This window comes from Canis aureus, chromosome 36, assembly GCF_053574225.1.
Source record: "Canis aureus isolate CA01 chromosome 36, VMU_Caureus_v.1.0, whole genome shotgun sequence".
Classification (NCBI taxonomy): Eukaryota; Metazoa; Chordata; class Mammalia; order Carnivora; family Canidae; genus Canis; species Canis aureus.
This window is the reverse complement of record NC_135646.1, coordinates 21,435,572-21,461,199: the sequence shown is the minus strand read 5'-3', so window position 1 is coordinate 21,461,199 and position 25,628 is coordinate 21,435,572. Positions and strand designations below refer to the sequence as shown.

The 25,628-nt window shown below is 40.0% G+C and overlaps 1 protein-coding gene across 9 annotated transcripts in view; it reads left to right on the top strand.

The window, feature by feature from the left end:
* Positions 1-25,628, top strand: part of SPATS2L (spermatogenesis associated serine rich 2 like) — a 160,538-nt gene that overhangs the window by 99,630 nt on the left and 35,280 nt on the right. For 8 of the 9 annotated variants that reach the window (XR_013372798.1, XM_077884800.1, XM_077884802.1 and 5 more), the window contains 5 exons: positions 2,881-2,989; positions 6,163-6,212; positions 8,831-9,077; positions 23,750-23,956; positions 25,313-25,448. Coding sequence is in view for 8 of the 9 variants with exons in the window: in XM_077884800.1 (XP_077740926.1) it covers positions 2,881-2,989; positions 6,163-6,212; positions 8,831-9,077; positions 23,750-23,956; positions 25,313-25,448 (749 nt within the window). In the remaining variant the exon portion in view is untranslated. The remainder of the gene's footprint in view (positions 1-2,880; positions 2,990-6,162; positions 6,213-8,830; positions 9,078-23,749; positions 23,957-25,312; positions 25,449-25,628) is intronic. The other variant, XM_077884799.1, reaches the window with a different exon arrangement.

Genomic DNA, 25,628 nt, shown 5'->3' with positions numbered 1-25,628 from the left:
CCAGTGAAGGCCGCGGGCCGAGTGAAGGCCGTGGGCCAAGTCAAGGCCGCAGACCCAGTGAAGGCCGCGGGCCGAGTGAAGGCCGCAGGCTCTACCAAAGTCCCTGCAGGCCTGAAGTTTGCGAGCGACCCATCTGCGACCTACCATCAGTCATGTGTTGATTGTCCCTTCCTCCAGGAGCTTCAGTTCTCTACCTGCTCACTGTAACCCCGCCTGTGTCGCCCACTCCTTATTTTTAGGGTCACCTCATCATGAGGCCTTGCGAAGGTTTAAACGCTTAGACCCCTCATTATGACTCTACTGTGTCCTGAATCTAGTGACACTGCGAGGTTCCTGTGTTTTTACGCGCACATCTGAGCACATAGGACTTCTCCGTCTTTCTCAAAGACGTTTTCATTGGAAAATAGATGGTAGCGAATTTATAAATAAGAAAGTGGAAAAACAATACTATGCTCTTCACATTAGCCAAGCCCTGTGATGAAAGCGAACGCAGAGCTTGGCCTGGAAATTCACTAGAATTCAATATTACTGTGGAATATCTAAGAATAGGCAGAAATTCTTTTTTCTTTTTTCTTGTTTCTTTAAAACTTGACGTCCATGTCTTAAGTATCTTCCTCTGAGAATTGTATGCAATATTCATTGTTAGATTTGATATCAGAACTCAGTTATTGGCAATTTTCTTAGGATATGTTTGGAGCTAGTGTATATAAAATGACAAGGATGGATGTTTTCCATATATTACTGTGGTTATATTTTTTTTCCTTTTAAAGAGGAATAGGCAAGGGCTGTATAAATGTCTACAAGGGAAGTGTCTCCATAAGCTGTGGTTTATATATTATGTTTTACTTTAACATAATAAAAAATATGTTCTGCAGAGGAGAGATTGGAAGCAGGGCCAACACTTATTTTATGTTTCTTCCATAATTCTGTGTCTTTACTGATCAAACAACTATGCAGGGAGATTGAAAACTTTGGTCTCATGTAATTTTGATGCAGTTAACATAATTAATTAATAATTATTGCACTATATAGAAGGGTATGGCTGATATAGTAATAATAATGTAATTATCAAGAAATTTTATGTAATACTAACCAACCATGATGGCTTGAAATACTAGAATTTTATTTAAAAGAACTTCAGGGGCACCTGAGTGGCTCAGTCAGTTAAGCATCTGACTCTTAGGTTCAGCTCGGGTCATGATGTCAGGGTCCTGAGATCAAGCCCCCTGTTGGGCTCCGCACACACTCAGCACAGAGTCTGCTTAAGATTCTCTCTTGCTCTGCCCCCCACCAAATAAATAAATCTTTAAAAAATAAATAAATAGGGGTGCCTGGGTGGCTCAGTAGTTAAGCGCCTTCCTCTGGCTGAGGCCATGTCCCAGAGTCCTAGGATGGAGTCCCGCATGGGGCTCCCTGTAGGGAATCTGTTTCTCCCTCTGCCTAAGTCTCTGCCTCTCTCTGTGCAAGTCTCTCATGAATAAATAAATAAAATCTTTAAATACGTAAATAAATAAAATGTTTCTTGTTCTATCTCTATCTCTGTTAATGTATAAGTGAAGATATCCTTCTAATGTAGTTCTTTTATTTATTTAAGAACCATAAAAGGTGAGAATAGAAAAAAAAAGGAATCTTGAGTCGCATACATATAAATATATATATTGCATTGAAGTCCTTGGTAAAACCCATATGTTTAGCATTTATGATTGTCAAGTTTCAGAACCAGCTTTCTCATCAATAGTGTCAGACTTCTATACGTTAAGTACTTATAGCTTATGCTGTTTCCTCACGATAATCTAAATACTTTTGTTTAGTGATCTATGTGAAACAGGCCGCCTATTTTCTGACATGATTAGAAAATGGGCTATATTGCTTAAGTAAATGTTCTGCTCATTAGACTCACATTACACATATCTTACCCATGTAATCCATAGTCCATGAATCTGATCACAGTGAACTGTATATAACTCTAAAACTCAATTAGCTATAATTTAACCATGATTTCATGATCATCATTATGGATACCACTTACCCTTGCACATACAGACTAGAATCTATCAGTAGCAGCTACAGTAATCCCCATGATAGAAAGTTGGGTGAGCTAGGTTTTGCTCAGGTAAGTAGAGCATCCTGTAGTAATTCCAAGTTCTGTGGGATAGAGGTCAACTGATTCTATTAGTAAAGAGTATGTGCTAAATTCGATTAAGAAATACTTATAGGTCATTAAAATTTTATTATAAACTTGACCTGTTGAAATCCTTAGCCCTTACTTTTACAACGTTTTAAATGTTTGATTTTTCAGAAATACGTTTGGGAACATTCTATATTATGGCTAAGATTGCCATTTCAAAAGTATAGTGCCCCACATTTTTATAACTCTATAAACATTAACGGAATTTTACAACACACTGGTGTGAGCCTTGACATGACTGCTTCCACTGTGCAGATGAGAGAAGCTGAGGCATGAGGCTATTTTTGTAAATTTTCCAAAGATACCCCCTGAGCCAGTGGAGAGGAGAGCCTGAAACAGAAAACAATCTGTGTCTTCACTGAAAACACATCCTGTATGCATCTGTAGTCTTGGGGGTGGGTTGGGGGTGGTGGGGTAGATCACAAGACCAGAGTTGGCTTTTCACACTCACTAGTACGGTTCCCACAAGGAGCTCTTTGTGAAAACGTGTACACAAATAAAAAGGATATCGAGGTGATTACTAGGATGAATTTTTCCTCATCTGAAATGCTTGAGTCTGCTTAATGGCAAGAAGATAGATGAGTTGGCTTTTTAAGGCCTTTCTAACAATTATACTTCTATCCAGTGAGAGATTCATGGGTGAACAGTATTTAAAGTGTTTACCTTTCTTTTTCTTTTCTTTCTCTTAATAGATCTATGCAGTTCGATCAGTTGTTCCCAACAAAAGCAATAATGAAATTGTCTTGGTGCTACAACAATTTGATTTTAATGTAGATAAAGCAGTGCAGGCCTTCGTGGATGGTAAGTATACATGACCCCTGAACCTGTTAGAACTAAATATTTTATACGTTCTGTATTTTTTTCCTTCAATGCATTGAATATCAATTAGTTACTAATAATTTAATTCTCATAAAAATATGCTAAGCTTTAACAACACCTTTATGAGCTCAATAGAGCAGAATTTGGGGTTTCTTTTTCTCCCATTAAAAAAAAAGGAAAAAAATTGTAGCTAGTTTCCAAGGGATACCTATTATAATGACACTAATTCTGTTGTCCACCAGTCTTTCCAATGTGTTATAAACATGTCCTTTACTTGATGGTGTCCTTGTGCATGGAGAGTAGTGCACTTCCTTCCTGATGAACTCTTCAGCCAGCGTAGTTCTCCTTGGCCTTACTGACTGCCATCCTTGAACTCGATGCTTACATAGTCTGAAAGGACTGGTTTATTCTTTAATACCCTTAGTTTTTGATTTTGAGATTGCCTAATTAATCAGAATATCAATTTATCTCCTCTACCTTTAGAAACTTTTTGCTGCCTAAAAAACAATTTTCTTTAGACAGCCCATTGCCTATTCCTGAAGTCTCAGGAATAGGTTTGTCTTATAAATTTATAACCTACTCCCTTATATTTTCTATAAATTCCGGGAAAATTATTCTCCTCTCCTATTTGAACGAGCTCCATTTATGCACAGAGATCTCGTACTTGTCCTTGGTTACCATATGTCTTCTGTGCTGGTAATAGTTTCTATGTTTTAAATATGGACCAGCGAGACATAATCTGGGTCAGGGAAGACCTGTCACACATTTCTCAGCTATATCCTATTTGTACTTTATTTGTTAAGGATGGTTTGATTTACTTACTTTTCCTAGGACCAGAATAATTTTCCCAAGGTTCTTACAAGTATAATTGCAATTCAGGCAAAGTCTTGAAACCAGGCAACATTTTCACATTCTGATATCCACAATCAAGGCTTAGAGTCCTAATTGAATTTAAAAATGATTGTCATTCAAAAATAGACTTGCAGGCAGACCTAGAGTAACTTTTCTGGTTTTTTTTTCTACCTCATGTACTAGCAGATACAGAATTTTGAGTTGGAAGGAACAAATAGTAGAGAATCTGATATTAATCTGATTTGTGGCATTTGGTGCGATTCGTCCCAAGAAAAAAATTTTGGAAATCTGCACATCAATTCACTTGCCAACATCGCTTGCATGGAAAAAAGCTTTAGGAAAAGAAAAAAGTTATTATCCCCATTCCTCCCCCACCCTTACTGGGATTAAAGCCCCCACATTCCCTGTCATGAAAGTTTTTTTTACAAAGTGACCCTGATGAAATGCACAGATGCCCAGGAACTGAAAGGCTGTCATCAAATCCATTGGTACTTCAGTAAAGCACCTTTTGCTTGTCCTTGAAATTGTCACCTTGTCAGTATTGAGATCTGGTTAGAGAAACTCATTGATTTGCTGAGAAACCTCATATGACCTTTGGTTGGGGACCAATTGGAAAACTTGTTTAAAAACCACTGAGATTCAAAAATATTTGTTAGGAATCACTTACGAGACATAGTAAAAGCACTATTTCCAAGTGGCTTCAAAAGCTTCAAGCAGTTTCAGTGTAATTAAAATTTAATAATAACAGTTTCAAAATTCCCTGTGAACATGAGTATGTTTTCTTCAGAATTACTCTCTTAAAGCTCATTGTCCAAATTGCAAATAGAATTTATGTCAAAATATGAAAATTAGAGGAATAATTGAATATTGCACTTAAAGCAGTAAGCAACTCACCTCCTTTCTCTGATTAAAAAGAGCAGTACTTAACACTTTTTTTTTAATTTAATTTTATTTGGAAAACTGAAGTTTAGCTGTAAGAAGAACTACCCTAATGATTATTAGCCTGGATTGACTAACCGGGAAGTCTAATAAAAGTGACTTCTTAAGGTTCTTCAAAAGGAAAATACGGTGAAACACTCATTCTCTGGGCAAATGAGAGAGGGACCAGCTCAGTCAATAAAAAGTCTGAATTATAGCTTACTTTTAAGTGCAATCTTATTATTTCAAGTACATGTAACTCTGAAAGCCTAAGAGGGGCATTGAATTGGAAACTTTGAATAGATGGGAATAATTAGCCTGTCTAAATGGCCTTCTGCTTATCTAACAGTGACAGTGGACCCAATAATTGGGACCCTACTAATTTGAAATTTGTTATAAAGACCAGCCTGAAGTTTATCTTTGTTTAGCCAACACACTCATCGTAGAGAACTGTTAGTATAATGAGATTGTATGAGAAGGCCTAAAATTGTTAAAAGAATACATTTAAGAGCTACTCTTTTAGCAGTACTACTACTTATATGAAAACAACCGATGTACTTACTACCAATAACTTATTGTTGAAATTACCAGCACCACCCCCACCACCCTGCTCCACCCAGTTGGAATGAGCAGAGAACTTTGTTAGACCATGTGGAAAGTTATCATAGCCGATCAGCAGTAAACATGTCTTTTAAAATATTTTACTGCCTAATCAGGTTAGGCTTTTCCTCTCTGAGTCTGTGCATTGCCACATATGTACGTGAACAGCACCGAGAAAACCTGGGATCAACTTGTCATATGAGGAACTTCCTTTGTTTGAAAGTGGAAACCTTCCGAAGAGCACATCCCATCCCCACGCACGGTAACTAGAGCAAAACCAACATCAGATAATCTGTCCTCCTTATCACCCCGAAAGTTGTGAACATAGTGAGTGGAGGCAGAAAAAGAGCAGGAATGGCCAAACAAAAAGCTTTGATTCACTTGGTTAATAATATTCAAAATCCCATGTTTGGTCTGGAAGATTACAGGTATTTTGATTCATATATCAAATAGAACAATTTTAATTCCACCTATGGCAACGAAGCTAACAGAACATTCTCAAGATATATTTCATTTTCTCTAAGACAACATAATGATAAAAAGGTAAGCTTCGTGTAGTGGGGCTTAATACTTTGATAAAACCAAGATCATGCAGTGAATTAAATGAAAATCTGGAAATAAAAAATGAAACTGGCATTTTTATTAAGGTAGGATGTCTCAAAACAAATGAAAAAGCAAAAAAAAAAAAAAAAAAATAGACTTGCTACCAGGATCTAAAGACAGATGAATTTTGTGTGGTGTTTTATTACATGAATATGTGTTGAAGACTCTTTGTCTTTGTCTAGGCAGTGCAGTCCAAGTTCTAAAAGAATGGAATATGACGGGAAAAAAGAAGGTAAGATTAATATTGATTGTAAATGAATAACATCTCCAGTCAAAATTTTCTTGGTTGTTACCACTTAAACAAGGTTACCCATTTTACACTTCTTTCAAACTTGTTGATATGTATACGCAGAGAGCTTGCAAATTCAAGCCTCTCTTCACTTACCAGCACCCTCACTACTAATAATGCCCTTGTTTTCCTTTCGAGCCTTTTGAACCACCAGGTGTGCTTTAGAAGTCCCAGAGTTTTCCTTTTTAAGTATTAAGGGGAGCCCAGCCGGTGAATTCAAAGGATTCAAGACGTTAACTTGCCTGAACATATTCCATAGCACAAAGGAAAAAATTAGGGAGTGTTTTAAAGATACTTGAAAAGCTCTAAATATATTTTCACATGTTTTTCCAACTGAAAGAATCTGTCCAAGGCTGCCTTTTTTTTTTTTTTTTTTTTTTTTTTTTTTTGCCAAGCTCTAAACTCGAGCTTTAACCAAAGGGAAAGAAAAGAAAATACTTTAAAGTCATAGGAAGTTAGGGACCTGTTTTTCCTTCTTGACAACCCTGGCAAACTGCTCTTTGAGAAGAGAGGAGGAGATTTTACTCTGCCCTATTCGAATCATTTTGCTTTCTTGGCTAGTCACAGAGTCTGCGTTGTGGGCACCTGGGGGGTGTGCCTGGGTGCACACCGGCCCTCTGTGTCCCGCGTAGAGGCCTGCCTCCTGTCATGAGCACATGTAGAGCTCACTGGCTCCTACAGGGCGCGCCACTCTTGTTCCTGGCCTGCAAGCTGTTTTATGACTTTCACAAGAATTCTGATTCTCTTTTCAAAGTCACTGCTCCACCCATTCCCATTATTCCCCAGCCAGGCCTGGTGTTTTGGGTATCCCACAGTATAATAGGACCAGTCTATACCCTTCCCCACCAGGGAAGATCACAGGCCTGCCAAACAGGTTTTCAGCCAACAAAAAGCAGCAAGACTTTCATAAAATCCTGAGATGACTGAAATTACCCTTCCTCTTTTCTTTTGCCCCCTAGTTTTATGTGGAATAGGGAGAATTACCAGGCTTTTTTTTTTTTTTTACCTCTGTGAGTCACCCTCTTTGACAGTCTCTGCTTATCTCGACTCCTGGCTTCGCTGGCATCTGTGCGAGTGACGATGACTTACGAGCCATCAAAAGGCAGTAGTTACACGTCCCTGGAAAAATTTCAGATGTGGGGTTTGGGGATCAGCCTTCTCTGATGTGAGAAAAACAGGGCAGACAGCAGCTGCCCACCCAACTCCCTAGTCAGTCCCCATCGGAGAGGTTCATGGAGAGAGTCTCCCCGGCCCGGCAGCCGCCAAGCTTGTGTGGGAATCCCCGGCGCCAGCCCTTCCCTTCGCCCCGTGAATGGCTTCTCTCAGCGAGACGAGCACTACTCAGGGGCCTGATTGGGGTTTCAAAGGGAGAGAAAGGGAGTGGGGAGAAGTAAGAGAAAACAGTCTCCTTTTATTTTTTCTTTTCAAACGTGTTGAAGAACAAAGCCAGGCTGATGTTCAGGGGGAACTCGCTGCTGCAGCAGTGGGCGAGCCAGGGTCTGGTCTGAGGGGTCAGGCGTCTGCTCTGATTGGCCAAGGCCTGCCCCATCCTGAATGTCCAGGACATAGAGCACCCCCTGGGTGCAAAACCCAAGTCAAGGAAACCATACAGCACAATTGGGAACATCTTCTTGATTTACTAGAGATGATCGTGTATTGACCACTAGGGCCTTTTAGGAGAGCTACAGTAAGACGCTGCCTTATTGTGATAATTAGGGTCCAAAAACAATTTTTAATGGTCTAAAATGCAGGGGTGCGTTATTTCAAAGTAAATAAAGTGAAGCCCTGTAATGTAGTCTGACTAGCAGCTGAGAGGTCCAGGGTTCCGGCTGCACAGTCCAAGTCCAGGTGGACCCCGATCAGCTTGGCATGACTCGAGAGCAGTTGTCTGCTGCAACTGAAGTACTCACGGGGGTGACTCTGTGTCCTGTGGGTGTCTTGCCCTCCGTGGACAGTGGCAGCCATCCCAGGAACCTCCTGCTCGATTGCTGCCTATCTCACGGACTCAACCTGGACTTTGGGACCTGCCTTCGACTTCCTCATTTTGCAAGGACTTGTGGCCTTTTTCGTCCTGATTCTCCTACTCACGCTCCTGTCCTCTCCTGGAGGATCAGAACCCCAGAGTCCTCCTTGCCTCCCCACCCACCCACCATCACCTCTTTAAGAAACATGAGCTCTTCTCCAGTGGCACTATATCCGGATTCAAGTTCTTTCAAAACAGTACTCACAAGATTTTACTATATTACCATTCATATATGGAGGGCTTCAGTTTGCTCAAATAATATTTCAGCTTTTGAGCCATTCCTTTCTCCTTTTCCCTTTTAAGGGAGGCTCCTTTGTTTACTGTGTTTATCAGGTAAAAGTTTGCTACAACCTACTGTAAGGAAAAGATACTCACATCCATGTGGGCAGTCAGTAAAGATGCAGGTGCTTTCCTCCATTCTATTCGGGGGCCAGAAAACAAATAAGATAACACACTTGATTTTTATCTCCCACGTTCGCCTTCCATCTCAAGAGTCTGAGCTGAATAATACTATCTTCTCATTTGATTTTCATTCTAGAACAACAAAAGGAAAAGAAGCAAGTCGAAGCAGCATCAAGGCAACAAAGATGCTAAAGACAAGGCTGAGAGGCCTGATGCAGGGTCCCTGCAGCCTCCGCCACCCCAGATACAGAACGGCCACGTGAACGGCTGTGAGAAGGACAACTCATCCACAGATTCTGCTAGTGAAAAACCAGTCCTTATCCCTCGCGAGAAAAAGATCTCGATACTCGAGGAACCTTCAAAGGCACTCCGTGGGGTCACAGGTCAGTAACTCTTATATAAAATTGCTTAGGAGAGAAGGAGGCAGAGGGAACCCACGGAGGCAGTGGTGGCCACTGCTGATACTGCGGGAAGAGAGGGGTCTCCCTTCAACAAGGACTCCTACATCTTCCTGCAGGAATGGGGTTGGGGTCGGGGGGATGTTACGGGGCCGAAGAAGAAAGCTCAGCTTAGTCCTGTCCTAAGTCAGAAGAAAATTTTGTCTAAAGAACATAGTTCTAGTCTGTATTAGGATCATTGGGAAAACAAATTCCACTTAAAAGAAGTTTTCTTTCAAGACACCTTTGCTGGGATAAGGGAGGAATAATTGGTGATAACAGCAAATGTTATTAAAGGGTTGATCAAATTATTTTAACTCCTGGGACTTTATGTCAAGTGCAGAATGTCACCTTCCAGGGTGTTAGGATCTGGAATGTTGATTATTTGTGCTATAGCCATATCTTAATTAATCCACAAAAGGCTACTTTTTAATCAAATGTATGACCTTGGGCACATCATTTCATCTCTACTGTCCTGTTTCCTTTCTGTGAAATAAGGAAACTGTGCCAGAATGTACTAGATCAGTGGTCCTCAACACAGGCTAACCGAATGCTCCACTTTTATACCAAATCCTAAAATAAAAATCAGAGATAATATAATCTACCTAAAAACAGAATTTCAGTAAAGCAAAAAATAATTTAAGAAATCAGGAGCAACTAAAATAGAAAAACCTGATAAAATGGTCAGATATTCACACCCACTTATAATGAATCACTTTGCACTTAACACAGTAGTCTACAGGATATTGTGGACACTGTATTTTTATATTTGACATGTGAAGCAAGAGCCAAAGCATGTTTGCGTGTAGACATACAATCACTATGAAAGCAGCTAGCTGATGCAGGGTATCAAGTCAGATACCAGGACTGCATGCGCCATTGGCCATGTGATCTCCCAAATGGTGCAAAACTCTTGGTCAGTTCTTTTTATTTATTTATTTATTTATTTATTTATTTATTTATTTATTTATGATAGTCAGAGAGAGAGAGGCAGAGACATAGGCAGAGGGAGAAGCAGGCTCCATGCAGGGAGCCCGACGTGGGATTCGATCCGGGGTCTCCAGGATCGCGCCCTGAGCCAAAGGCAGGCGCCAAACCTCTGCGCCTTGGTCAGTTCTGAACACCATAAAGTACCATCTTTTTCTTAATTTACCCAGAATTAAATCCTGGAAATCCCAACAAATCCTGGAAATCCATAGGAGAATTATACAGAAAATACTTGGTGTTTATATGTAAAGCATCCAAGAGGACCTGAGAAGGTTCGGGACACAGGGAGATCCTTTGCTGTGCAGGATTCCTGTGATTGTAAATCACTTGGCTATGGATGCAGGCCCCTCCCACACGCACAGATTGTAAAAAATGCCCCATCAGTTTTTCAAAATGCCTCCTAAGTGGTAGTAGATCCCCCAGAGAGGGCCAGGTAATTCCCAAAGTCCTTCTTCTAGTTATAAAGTCCTGCATTTATTGACTCGGTGACTTTCTAAACTCCTCTTACATGCAAAGCCCCGTACTGTTACGCCACAGTAAATTCAGAGAAGGATATGATGCGGTTGAGGCCCAGAGGGAATCACTTTCTGTTATTCTCGAAGAGAAGGCTGACTTTACTGTCTGGGGAAGACAGGTGCTACATCCGTGAGTGATCCAGGGAGGTTTCGTGGGCGTAATGGTTATTGAAGGATCCAGAGCCTTGAGGCTGTAGAGGGGCTTTGGAGGGAAGAGCCTGACTGCCCCCGGGTCTGCCGTTGGTAAGGGAAGCAGTGCTGTCCTCTGACAAGCCACAGATGAGCAGGGCGGGGCTCTGGCTAGGAGGAATGCAGTCTGGCAGGAGAGACCAATGCAAACAGAACATCCCCTGGTGACATGCACCGAATCAGGGCTCCGGTGAGGAAGCAACAAATAACTGACACGCTGCACAACACACTAGTTAGCTTTTAGATTGCTTGCAAAGCACCGATTTTCTTCCACAAACACATTACCTACCAGCTCTGTTGATAGTGCTGTGATTTCAGATAATCCTTCCTGCACGGTGCTTCCTTACAACCAGACAAACCACAAAAACAGCTTATTTCCATTTAGAATCTAAATTTTCCAGGAATTTTTTAATTCGGTTTTTACGATCCCTACAATTTTGAGGGTGTCTTGATTTATAGCAAGGGCAGGGGAAAGAAATGAAATAATTGAGTGGCAGATTCCCAACTTTGGTTGTTACTGCTTTCCCATGAATTACTTTCAAAATCTAATTACTCAAGTTGCTGTTTTGATATCAATCATAGACTAAAAGCCTAGCACGTACATTCGTTCATTTCCTTATAATTTATACCTTCTTTCTAAAACAATTTCAGTAACTCTATCAAGTATACGACATTAGAGCAAATTCAATATTGAAGCGCTTCGCTTCACAGTGGTGAGCTGCCTTGAAAGTTAAGTACCCACCAGAGGAGTTCTCTGTACAAGGAGGCTTTTGTCAACTCCAACATGAAACTTTCTGTGAAGACTCCTTTATTGCACAAAGAGCCATCCCAGGGTCCTTTCGGTTTTATTAAGTTCAGCATACAGGTGTTGCAGTGTGTCAGTATTATTTGTTAATATTACTGGGTCAGTACAAATCCATGCTTCATGTCAGTTTTCCTGTTAAAGAATACATGATGATAATGGAAGGTCATTAGATGCTTTTGCAAAAGGAAGGGAGCCCTCCTGGTTGACCATTAACTTCATCAGCAGCTCACTTGTTATGACCATAAATTTAAAAATGAGTTTGTAACTAGTTAGGTTTTCCTCCCCAAAGACAGTGAAAGTTTATCAGGAAGTGGTGCCAGAATTGGGAAATGACTTTGAAATGCTTATCCAATCCATCGGCAATCCCAAGGCCTCTAACAGATATTTCACAGATGGGTGTTAGGTCTTGGACATTATTTTTTTCAAGACTTTATTTATTTATTCATGAGAGACACACACAGAGAGAGAGAGACAGAGAGAGAGAGAGAGGCAGAGACACAGGCTGAGGGAGAAGCAGGCTCCATGCACCGGGGAGCCCGACGTGGGACTCAATCCCAGGTTTCCAGGATCACGCCCTGGGCTCAAGGCAGGCACTAAACCGCTGAACCACCCAGTCTGCCCGGTCTTGGATATTCCACCCCATTTGGAGCAGAGCCATGGAACTGGAAGGGATGGGAATGATCCTTTAACCTCATCCCGTCACTGAATTGCTGAGGAAGCCAAAGCACCCCCTCCACCCCCCAGGTTGAGAAGCTGAGAAGAGAACCCACACCCCTGGGGTAACTCTTGTTACTTTGCAAAAACCTGACTGAAATCCATGCAATTTAATGCAGGCATTGGAGAGTTTCTGCTGAAACCACAGGCTCCCTACTTCTAAAAGATGTATAATTGAAAAATTAGGAAAAAGGAATCATAACAAAGCCATATAATGATATTCTGTACTTGAGTGGGTTCGAAGTATGAGCGTAAAAGAAATCTCCCGTCTGCTTGCAGTGGAGCATTTATCAATCTTCCCAATAATGAAACTGGCTCAAGGAAGCTTGCCCCGAATGCCCAGCTGGGCAGCAGGCTGTGAACATGTGGAACGTGTGTTTTATCTTTTTATAACACCTTGACATTCAAGATCTCTCTTTTTAAAAAATTTTAAACAGAATCGTTTTCTGGTAGGGGAGAAGTTCACTTTAAGATACGTGCAGGTGGTTCAGGGGTGTTAGTGTGACTTCCTACGTGAAAAATCACCCAAAGCAGCATCATCTCAGGCTGTAAATATAGCATGGTCGAGTGGGACAATGCAGCCTGTCAGCATGTAGCTTAGAAGTTGGGGAGTTTGATTTAAACTTAGTACAAAATGACTTCTTTAAGCCGTGGAGTAGTTTTTTCTGTATTTCAGAATTTTTAATAACAGCTCAAATTAGATCTTTTACATAATCCAATCAAGATCATTCTGCGTCCAAGTACAAAGTCAGACAAGGAGTAGATGAAGATTTATTTTTACCAAAAGTAATGCCAGGGATCATTTTTATTCCTGAGGCCCATCTAAATGTCTAAAGCACATGATGACTTTAGGGTTCAATTTTTCCCAAGTATTTCCTGCTTTACTTTTCTTAAGACTCTGGTCGCTGAAATGTTGAGGCGCTTATCCCTGTGTAGCCCAGGATAGGACTGCAGATCTCTGTGTTGTCTTCCTCCCACTGGACACAATCCCCCTTGAACGGGGAAGGAGTGGGATGCCGGGCCACCGGCAGGCCCCATTGGGATAAACTTTGGGGCGGGCCTTCCAGCTCGACTGCCGGCCAGAGGCTTCCTTGATGTCCCCTCGTCTTGTGAAGCTTCCTGGGAAGCCAGCTCTTCTGTTACTTGTTACCTGTCTCAAACAGAAGGCTCCATGCTGTGTTCACTGACCTCTACAAACCGGACTTTGCAATCTGCTCGGTATCCTGGAACAGGAGCGGCCCAGTCGGTTTGCCTTGACAACGCAGAGTCTCTGTGTTGGCGTGGGCCTGGCACCGAGCTGCCTTCTCGTTCTCAGAGTGAACTGAACCAAATGTGAGAGAAAGGGTCCTGTTATTTTAGAATGTTGGCTGCCTGTCTCTCATTTGTGCTTCTTGTTACACACACACACACACACACACACGTGCACGTACATCTCACCAGACCATTTCACGGTATTTTTATGGTGTGAGGTTCCCTATAGGATTTCCAAGCAGATTTTTTTTTATGCTGCTGTTGGTCCTAGCCTCAAGATTATCTCCCCCGCTTCTCTAAGCCCTATATTGGACCAGAGGATTAGAAAAGATCAACAAGATGAAAGCAGCTTGCCTAGAACTTTAATAGTAAAGCCAAATGTGTATATTCCAGGATTTCAGCAGTGCCAGCTCTCAAATGGAAGCAATATAATATTGTAGCAGAGAACCAGGCTTTAGCATTAGGGGTGTCTGGATTCGAGTCTTGGCCTTGTCACTTCCTAGGTGTGTGACCCTGGGCAAGTTAACCCCTCCATGTCTCAGTGTGCCCTCCCCGGAAAAATCATAACTATAACCCCACTTTGCCAGATTGTGGTAAGCAGTAAATGATTAGCACAGCACCTGGCGTGGAGCAAACCCTCACATCATTTATCTACCTGGTAAACATTTTTAAGCATCCTGACATGTGCCAGCAATTCTTCCAGAGGAAGTGAACAAGACAACAGAGTTTCTGCCCTCGGGGAACTTGTGTCCAATTTGGAAGGTGAGGAGAAGAGATACACAGTAAACCAGAACACAACTAAGTCACCAAGAGAATTCTAGAGTATAATAAATGTTGTGAAGGCAGTAAATAGGGCAGAGACCGGGGCAGGGGCGGAGGGAGTGTGCGGGACTTGAGATAAGGCCCTGGTGTCCCGTGAGTGATGGAAGAGGAGACGCGGGGGCCAAGACTGATGCCCCAAAGCAGGTTCTCTCACACCAGCTTACAGTGGCCCGAGCAGCCAATATTTTATTTAAACCTTAATTAAGGACTTTAGCTGAAACTCTTGCAGAGTTATAACCAAAGGGTTTTTTTTTTTACTATTTTTTTTAAATTAAAGATATAATACTTTATTAACCTCTACAGCTGATAGTATGTCCTGTTCTATGAACATGCATTTGAAAGTTCACATTTTAAAGCACATTCATTGTTATTATCACTCCTCCTTAATTATTGTGTTGGCATCTAAATACTTAGCGTAGCTCCTGTGTAGGGCTGGGTGCATTTAAGTCTCCACATCAGCTCCTGGGGGCACCAGGTCAGGACCATTCAGGTAGCGTTAGGGGAGGCCTGTGACTGCATCTTCCAGGACTAGGACCTCTGCTTCCTTTCTCTGGGTATGATAAAGCAGAAAGAGACAGACACCCACACAGGATGGAGTGATACCCAGGGCCCAGGAAATGCAAAACCCCTGGGGATATGTTCCTGTCACCTGGGTAGAGTGAAATCCAGAGCCAGCTCCATTCTCCTTCTCATTTGAAAACTACTTTTGTGGGATCCCTGGGTGGCTCAGTGGTTGAGCCCCTGCCTTCCTCCCAGGGCCTGATCCTGGAGACCAGGGATCAAGTCCCACATCGGGCTCCCTGCATGGAGCCTGCTTCTCTCTCTGCCTCTCTCTCTCCCTCTCTCTGTGTCTCTCATGAATGAATAAAATCTTAAAAAAAAAAAAAAAAAAAAAAAAAACTACTTTAGCTGCAACCCTGCAGCAGAAGCACAAAAACTACTCATCTCTGAAGAGCTGATACCTTTGTAACTTCCCACCCATACCTTGTTGGGTGACTTCAGTTATAAACCAGCTTAATTAAATGGAATGCACTCCTTGCAAAGAACAAAAGGCTTCCCCAAAAAACCTGTTTTTTAAATTTTTGAACAGATTTAAATGGCTCTATCAGAATGCAATGAGAATTGAGTCTGTTTTGCAGGGAAATAACTGAAACAAATGAAGAGAACCTGCCTACCTGTGTCATTGGCAGCTTAATTCATTGACTTTATTATCTTTTTTTTTTTTTTTTTTTTTTTTTTTTTAAGATTTTACTTATCTATTTGAGAGAAAGAGACAGAGAGAACTTGAGCAGGGGAATAAGGGGCAGAGGGAGAGGGAGAAGCAGACTCTCTGCTGAGCAGGAAGCCTGACCCAGGGCTTGATCCCAGGACCCTGAGATCATGACCTGAGCTGAAGGCAGCCACTTAACCGACTGAGCTACCCAGGCGCCTCTATTATCTTTTAACATAAATAAACCTGTAAAAATATTAATGACCTATGAGATCTTGAAAGGTCATGTAAATAAAACTAAAAGATTTGTTTCCAATCTGGAAGTTACCAGCCCTATGCCCACGGAACTGATCAAATTTCCTAAGACTTGAAATAATAAAGTCCATCTGTAGTTGATAAAGAGGTTATGAAAAAGCAGAACTGACCAACATTATGTCTGAAGTAAGCCTGTCCATTTTGGTCTCTATTTCAAAGCCATGGGTTCCTCTGACTTTCTGTTCATTCCCCTGTCATGCAGTAACAGAAGAATAACAGACCATGCAAATCCAGGTGCACCATCACTGTAATGTGAAAAGAATTTTCTTGGGGTTTCATCACCAGACCATTATTCTGTAACATCTGAAAGAATTATCTTTACTTAATGTCTCCATTATTTCACCTCTGTCTGTCGCTGATCAACCAATCATTACAGCTTACAGCTTCATCACTCCAAAGACACTGCTCCCACTAGTTTATCAATGGCCTCCATGTATTGGATCAAGCAGGCGTTTTTCAATCCTTCATCCTTTTTTCTTTCTGCAGCATTCGGTGCTGTCGATCACTCCACCTTAATGCTCTATCTTTCCTTTTTGGCTCCAATGACATGTCAGTCTCCTGATCTCCTCTCCATCTTCATTGCCCCTCTGTTTCCTTTGAGGATCACTCTTCTCTACTTGGCCATTAACCAGTGAAGCTTGTCAAGGCTTGGTAGGTTCCAAGTCTTTTCTCCTATAAAACATACCATCTTCCTTAGATCATTTCAACCGTGCCTGAGTTTTAATTATGTAAGCTGGCCCACAAATTCGTCTTCCCAGTCCAGGCTACTCTCTTGAGATAGATTAATTAATTAATTAATTAATTAATTCCAGGCTCTTACTTGACATTTTCACTTTAACAGTTCAAAGCACTTCAACAGCATGCTTCAAGCAATCTCATGATCTCGGCCTCGGCTTTCTTTTAGTGTTCCTGATGTTAATGTCCTACCTATTTGATGTGCAAGCCAGAAATCTAGCACCAGTCCTGACATCTTCCCCCTCTCACACCCCACATCCAATCCATCAACAAGTCCTGTTGATTTTCTTTTCCAAATATTCCTAGAACCCGTCCATTTTTCACAGTCTCTGCCTCTGCCTTCCCACCTCATCCTCTCTTGCTTGTGTTGCTATAGGCGTCCACTGATTAATTTCCTAGTATTTACATCGTTCCCCTCTAAGTTACTCTGTATCCTGAAATCTTTTCAAAACACAAATCTGAACTCTTAAGATAAAAACCAAAAGTCTTATCATGGCCTGCAGGCTTAGCATGATCTGGCCCCTATGTGTTGCTATTCTTTCTTGCTCTCTCTGTTCCAGCCACCCTGGTTCCCTCTCAGCCCCTCATGCTGGCTGTATCAGTCAGGTTCAAGTTTGGAGACAGAAGCCACAGAGTTTATTTGAATGGGAGGACTGTAATACAGAGAATTACCAACTACAACACTAGAAAGGCCAGGAGGTGGTTACCTACTCAAAGAGATAGATGAGGACTCCGAGATCTAGACATGCAAGAGGGCAGTTGCTATCTCTAGGAAGGTTAGACAAAAAAAGAGAGCCCTCCAATCCAAGACTGATATTCTGATGTCGCCGAAGGGACGTGGCCATCAGAGGAACATGCAGTCTTGTGGTAGCAAAACAACAACATCCAAAACTGTCACAGGGCATGGACTGAGCTGTCCATTGCTGGGGGTGTCGGTAGGCTAGAATTGCTGAAAGCCACTGCCAGTGCACGAGTCGCAGGGGACAGGCACGAGTGCAGCTGGAGCTTCTCAGCATGGCTGCTGACTCCTGGGACAAATAAGCATAATAATGAAGAACCAGAACTGGAAGAGAAGAATATTCCTGCCCTTTTAGCCTTTCATGGTCACTTTATTGCCCTCTACTAATAAAGCTGACATTGTGCTGGCTGGCAAGAGAGAATCGTTCACAGGGGCCAGCTCCATTGGCACAAAGGAAGGCAAAGAAGGGTAGATTTGCGCCGAGAGGCAATAACTTCATAACTGGCACACAGCGCTTACTCCCACTGCAAATGCTATCTCTGTCTGGAATGCATTTTCCTGCCCCCTTACCTGATTAGTTCATGTGATTAGTAGGGCAATGGAACACTTTAAGATGTTTCATTTCCCTTTGCATTTTTCTTTTTGTGAATATTTAAGAACACTAAGATTCTGATCAGAGAACTATTATTATTATTATCAGTTATCATAAAACACTAACATATTAACTTAATTACTTTTAAGTGAATATAATATGCTTTGAGTAACACAGGCATTAGAAATTTTAGGTGTAATTTTATGACAACAAAATTATACTTTGGGTTTTTTTTTTTTTTCAGTTTTTCCTGGGTAGAACTACTTTAAAATACTACATTAATCATCATCAGACAACGTACTTTACTGTGTATAGGAGGCTCTTAACTCAATGGGTTAAAATAATTTTTTAGACCTACTCTTATATATAATACATTTCTTAAACTTAGATTTGAATTCCATTTATACTCCCTTCAGTCTCCTTAGAAGTACATAAAGCTTTCACTGAAAAGTAAAATCTAATAAGAAAAAAAAAGAGTTTTCAGAAGTTTTCAAGTCTGAACACATACATGGCTGTACATATATTATGAAAATCTTTGAATTCAAGTCTTATATTTCTCCCAAGAGGAAGATTTGTTTTCTTTGGTACTGTTAACAAGAAACAGCCACCACAGTTTATGTTTTGCTGTGTAAAATAAATCCACACAAGAAGCAATCAAATGTGACCTATAATAGAAAGAAAGATTAGCCATTAGAAGCAGAACGATATCGCTTATGAATGAAGAAGCAAAATCTTCAGCAAAATATTAGCAAGTTTAAGCCAGCAATATATAAGAAAGATAATACACTATGACCAATGTGCTTTTTTCCCAAGAATGCACCATTGGCTTAACATGTAAAAATTGATTAGTGTAATTTACTGTCAACAAAATAAAGGAGAAAAACAATATGATCATCTTAATAAGTGAAACAAAATTAAATCATTTGGCAAAATAATAAAAACTCCCAGAAAACTAGGAATATAAGTGAATTTCCCAATAAATGTGTGAAAAATCTGCTCTGTAGTTAATATCATATTTTATGATAAATATTCAATGCACTTTCCCTAAGATCAAGAATAATGCAAGGACACAAGGACACTTATTCTACATTGTACTAGGGTTCCTAACCAATTTAATAAGGCAAGGGAAGACTGGAATGAAAGAAGCTAAACTGCATTTGCAGGTGTCAGTATTGCCTATATAGAAAATTGTAGGAAACCTACAGAAAAAAAAAAAAAAACTAGTAAGGAAATTAGCAAGGTAACTAGGTATAAAGTTCAATATTATAATAAATCAGTTGTAATTTTGCATTCTGGCAGCCAACAACTGGGAAATGAAATTTTTAAAAATATTACATACAGTTACCTAAGACATCTAAAATACCTAGGAATAAATTTAGCCAAAGATGCACAAGACACCTAAAACCGTAAAACAGCTGAGACCAGTTAAAGAAAAGCTAAATAAATGGTGTGTTGTATCATGTTCAAAGATCAAAAGATGCAGTACTGCTAAGATACTAATGATCTCCAAATTGATTTATAGATTCAACTCAAGCTCAGTCAAAATCCCACCAGATTTCTTGTAGAAATACACTGACTGTTTTTGTAGAAATAAACTGATTCTTAAATTTGAAATGCAAAGGACCTACATTAGTCAAGACAATCTTGAAAAAGGAGCAAAGTTGGAGGACATATCACCTGATATGAGACTCATTGTATAGTTACAGTAAGAAAATAAAAAAATTTAAAAAGTGTGGTGTTAGGGGTGAGGATAGACAACTGTATCAGTGGAATAGAATGTAGTCCAAAAATAGACCACACATATATAGTCAATTGATTTTCAACAAAGATGCCAACATAATTCATTGGGGAAAGGTGAACTCAGATTTACTGCTATGATCTTAAGTTGCTTTTTCACATTTTACATGTTAGTTGTTAAGGGCAGAGAGACTGTGTCCCATGTATCTCCTATGAGGAAGCTAGGGCTGGCACATAAGGGTACTCCATATAAATCTGTTGAGTCAGATTGAATCAGAAACCAGAATGATACTCAGGAAGATATATACAATCTGTGTTGGGATTTGATAAGTATTTTTAATAAAGGGAAAACTCAGGTAATAGTTAAATTCAAAAACATATAATTTTCTAGGAGCCATTTTTAGGGTGAAATTAAAATGTATATCAATTAAAATGTATATAATATTTATCAAAATCTGGGCAGATTAGGTGTTTCCAGAGACAACTTTTTTTCCAAGATGTAACTACTTTGATTCAAGTATTTGATGAATATTGGATAAAGACACAGCCAGGGACTCATATCAAACGAGGCTCCCTATAACTAGAAGGACCCCAGGCATGAAAAGTACCAAAGTAATGCTGATTCATTCATTCATTCATTCAGTATTCATCATGTACTTACTAGGCACCAAGCATATAGTTATGAACAAGACATATATCCCTCTGTCGCCACTTTGCTCATGTAGAAATTGCAGAGGGTATTTTAAGGTTTCACTGAAATCAGTACTCTCTTAGTCTGGAATATAAATTAGAGTGATTGCAGATTTTAGACCAATAATTTTATGCTCCTTCTGATTTATATTAGTGCTACCCAATAGAAATATAATGTGAGCTACCTATGTAATTATAAAACTCTGAGTAGCCACATGAAAAAAGTTAAAAGAAACAGGTGAATGAGATTGCATAATATATTTTATCTAACTTAGTACATGCAAAATATTATTTTGACATACCAGTATTTTTTAAATCATCAAAGTAATATTTTTAATTCCTTTTTTTTTGTACTAAGTCTTCAAATCTTAGTGTGTATTTTACAGTTACAGCACATCTCAGTTTAGGGAAGCCACATTCCAAGCGTTGAATGACCACATATGGCTAGTGGCTACCTTATTGGACAGGGATAGGAATCAACTCTGAGTCAGCTACTGTCTGTTGAAGTTTCTAAGTAAATTCCAGAAAGAGAGAATTGATGGTACTTCTGGCCATAATGTTAGAGGGAAATCACTGTATCTAGGAAAGAACCTCCATTATCCTGTTGCTAGAAATATCAGGATTTGTGGTTAAGATGAAACTAATTCTGTTATAGCTGAATAACTTAACCACCAGCTTTCATCTGAAAGAGCCCCAGAGTTTTACTATATTTGGAGACAGATCTGAACAGCCAATGTGCAAATATATCCAAGTCATCTTTGAGAATTTCAGATCTTTCCAGTGTTCACTGATTTCTACCAATAATAAGACAGCTTTTCAGGACCCTAAAAAAAACTCTGCTATTCATATTTCTCAATGAATTCTTGTTGGATGAATGATGAAATGAACCAGCAGCCCACATACCAGTTCTCTGAGACACAAACAAAATATTTTCAGCTCTAGGTTAATGAACCCATGTTCATTTGCATGCTTGCCTTCCATTTAAAATTCTTACACATGCACCAGAATAATGTTTTCCCTTCATTCTAAGGTCATTATTTCCATTAGGCTATAATATAAATCCCCTTGTTTTCAAGGATAAGACTGATTTACTATACCATGCTCAATGAGCTATATTTTAGATTCTCAATTTATAATATTTCATTAAGGCTGAATCTTCACTATGATTTAGAAAGGGACTGAGTTGGAGCCAGCCTGTACTTAATTATTATTTTAACCAAACATTTACAGATTCATCAAAAAAATTAGTTTTTCATCTTATGCAGTAGAGTTTCTTCAGGTGGGGGTGCCACCCATCTTCACCCCAGCAGAAATCACCTGGCAGATAGAATCTTGGGCCCATTGCTGAATCAAAATCCCTGGAGGTGTTGTCTGGGAATTTGCATTTGTAAAAAGTACTAAGGGAGACTTCCTGCACACTAACTCTTGACAACCACTGCCCTACACTGAAGTTCTTTAGTATAACAAAATTGCACACTACCACTTAAATCTGTTTAATCACTGGAGGAAATGCTATTTTCAGTACTTAATTTGTTCACTACCTTTGTTGAACATCTCATTGTGTATTGTAATTTCCCTTTAAAGAGTACTCATCAATTGAGCTTTGGGTGTTATACTATATGTTGGCAAATCGAACTTCAATAATAAAAAAAAAAGAGTACTCACCATTCAGCCCATAAAATGTATGCTATGCTTTCTTTTTCTTTTTTTTTTTTTTTAGATTTATTTATTTTAGAGAATGAGAGAAAGTACAGCAGGGAGGGGCAGAGAGAGAAAGAGAGAGAGAGAATCTCAAGCAGACTCCCCACTGAGCATGGAGCCTGCCCGAATTGGGGCTCATTCTCATGACCCTGATATTATGACCTCAGGCAAAATCAAGAGTCGGATGCTCAACCAACGGAGCCACCCCAGCGTTCCTCTGCTTTCTTGATATAGAAGTTATGAATGATGCAATCAACAAAGTCAGATTTACACTTGTCTTAAATGTCTAAAATCAAATTGACAAGGATGCAGATCATATTCTTTTGCACCTTCCATGTGTAATCTCTATAACGTCTGTGGCAAATGTTAGGAAAGGTGTTCTTTGTTCTTTGTTTTGTTTTGTTTTGTTTCCCATGAAATCATTTTAAGAGTACTTTAATTCAGTCACAATTTTACAGATAGCCACTGAGCCAAACACAAGTACTAGGGCTTCAAAAATGAATCAGGTTTCAGTATTTGACTTTAAGGGAACCCTAGCCTCCTCAAGCAGGGATGAGGGGCAGACACATAAACCTTGTGTTAAAATATAATACAGTAAATTTTTATGAGGTGCCAGGGAAGTAGAAAGAAGTGAAGCAGGATGAAAAGGACCTGCAATTCATAGAAATGACTTTGTGCTCTGAGTGTGAGCCACAGACAGCCGAAAAGTGAAGTCATTCCTACAGGCTCATCCAGGACACAGGGAAGCTCAGCACATTGGTCTCCTGGATCCAGCCCTGTACTTTCTCCTACACTCAGCTTCCTCCAAAAGCCTGGCCTTCAGAGCACACTGACTTCCCTTTTTTTTACACCCAAAGCTCTCTCTGGTTGTAAGATGTTAAGGGTAATACATTTCCTTTTCCGGCCACTAAGGTATCATTTAATTCACTCCAGCAATAACTAAATAGGAACCTACCTTTAAAAGATGCTGAACGCAATGTGCTGCTAATTTACTGCCACTTCTTATTAAAGCTCCAGAGAGAATTTGACTCCCTAGATTTTAAATATAGTTGAGAATATTATGTTTCTCGATTTAATCCTCCATAAATTAAGTGAAATGATTATAGTACCTGTTGTCACTTCATTCTTGCCCTATCTCCAGTCACTCTCCTGCCTTCATTAATTAATAATAAAATACCACAAGACATTAATGCAGCACTTGGAGATAGTAAGGCTGCATTTTTATAGCCTCAATATGAAATCATACTTAAAGATGCTTACACCTATACTGAATGAGGAAAAAAAAAACAAAACTCTGCTCCTAATAACCTTCATAATCAGTGAGGAAACCAAGCCTCAGAGATGCTAAGTGGCTTGCCCAGGGCCGCTGTACAAAGTAATTACCAGAACTGAAATGCCCACTCAGGTCTTCTGACTCCCAAGTACAAGGCTCTATTTCTAGGATATCCTCAAATCTTCTGGAGATTCTATTAAAACAGTTTCTTCACTGTTTGCAATGAAGGGCATGATTGCCAACATGTAAACAAAAGCAGAAATCTTGGCATTCCCACCAGTCACTTTCTCATCAGTGTTTTTAGTTTATCACTTCACAGTCATTATTTGGTGTTTTCTTACAGAAGGCAACAGACCACTGCAACAGAAACTATCCTTAGATGGGAACCCCAAACCTATACATGGAACACCAGAGAGGTCAGATGGCCTACAGTGGTCAGCTGAGCAGCCTTGTAACCCAAGCAAGCCTAAGGCAAAAACATCTCCTGTTAAGTCCAATACCCCTGCAGCTCATCTTGAAATAAAGCCAGATGAGCTGGCAAAGAAAAGAGGTAAAGTGATTTCTTTTGCACAAATGATTCAACACATTTTGCACACCCAGAGAAGTGCCAGAATGATAGAACTTTCCAAAAGATGCTGCTTAGTGAAGAGAGATGCACATGCAATTGCATTTCTTTCTGTGACCCACATAGATTAAAAAGTAGATGTGATTCCTCCCATGTTAACCAAAGGCCTCAAATATTTCAGAGGAATTACATCCCCTTTCTCTGCCCCTCTGTGGTCATTCTTCCCTCTGTAGGCATGGATAAATTTGCACCACAAATACTTTCTACCCTCATATTTTATGAAGCAAACAGTTTTTTTTTTAGTAATATGAATGCCGAATGTTTCGCTGGCACACAAGTTCTTAACTTACATTGAATGAAGATGAATCTCGAGGCTGATATGTCTTCTTCAGATATGATCTTTCTCATGGAAATTCAGTTCTGTGTTAGAACTTTCAGACAATGTAACACTGAAAGAGGATTTTATATTTGACACACTGTGTTTTTATTATCCTTTGAGCTTTGCTATACTTCATACATAATTGGTATTAAACACGAAAGGGGCTAAATCACTTCCTTTTTGATTCCCAGAGGATTAAATAATATTCTTCTCATTCAGCCTCAGTTGTATCTGATTTCCTTGGCTTTGATTTGACAGACTTTCGTACTTTTCTTGAGGGAGATTTCTTTCTTCTAAGAAACATGGCCTTGTTGGGATAAGTACAATTGGCCTGTTTGCTCTGCAGTATCTGTATACCTTGGTGACGGTTTCAGGAAATCAGGCAAGATTGGCACCCATCGAGCAGCTCTAAGTGCTGCTGCTATAATTACAGGCCTGGCTCAGAACTGATGGGGCCGGAGCCAGCATACCTGGCACCAAAGCTCCGTACTCTCTCTAGCTCATTTGTACCTCTCCCAATCTCCATGTCATTTTCCTCATCCAAAAGCCCTGCTGGCTTTTAACCACGCAGAGTGGTGAGAGCCAGCAGCACAAATGGTCTTTAGACATATCAGATTCTAAGAAACTGCAGTTCATAATAGAACATAATGATCACAGCCTCTTTCCAAAGCACAAAGGAGGCACGTGTGCCCAAAATGGCCCACCCACAGAACCCACTGGTCAAATCACAGCAGTCTCAGGGGCCACACAAATCACCCACTGTGGATTTTTAAAACTCTGGGTTATAAACACATAAACATCTCCTTGACAGAACTTTTTTTTTTCCATTGAGAAACAAAAGATAAATCTCTCTCTTTTTATTAGGGGGTATGGGAGTTAGCTGCTTTTGCTGTTGTTGTTTGGCTCAGAAATAAAAAGATAGAGTGTTCAATTTAACAGTTGTTTCATGACATTACTTTTAGGCCCAAACATTGAGAAATCGGTGAAGGATTTGCAGCGCTGCACTGTGTCTCTAACAAGATACCGTGTCATGATCAAGGAAGAAGTGGATAGTTCAGTGAAGAAGATCAAAGCTGCCTTTGCCGAATTACACAACTGGTGAGTAATTTGACTTAGAAACTATAAACTTAAAGCACTTGAGCTGTTCCTACAGGTAAAAGCATCTGATGGGAAACATTGTTTATTTAATACATAAACATCACAGAACAACTCCTCAGCAAATTTTTTAAGTCCTGCAAGCAGAGGCATATATCATGGGGATAAAAAAGAAGGGAAAAT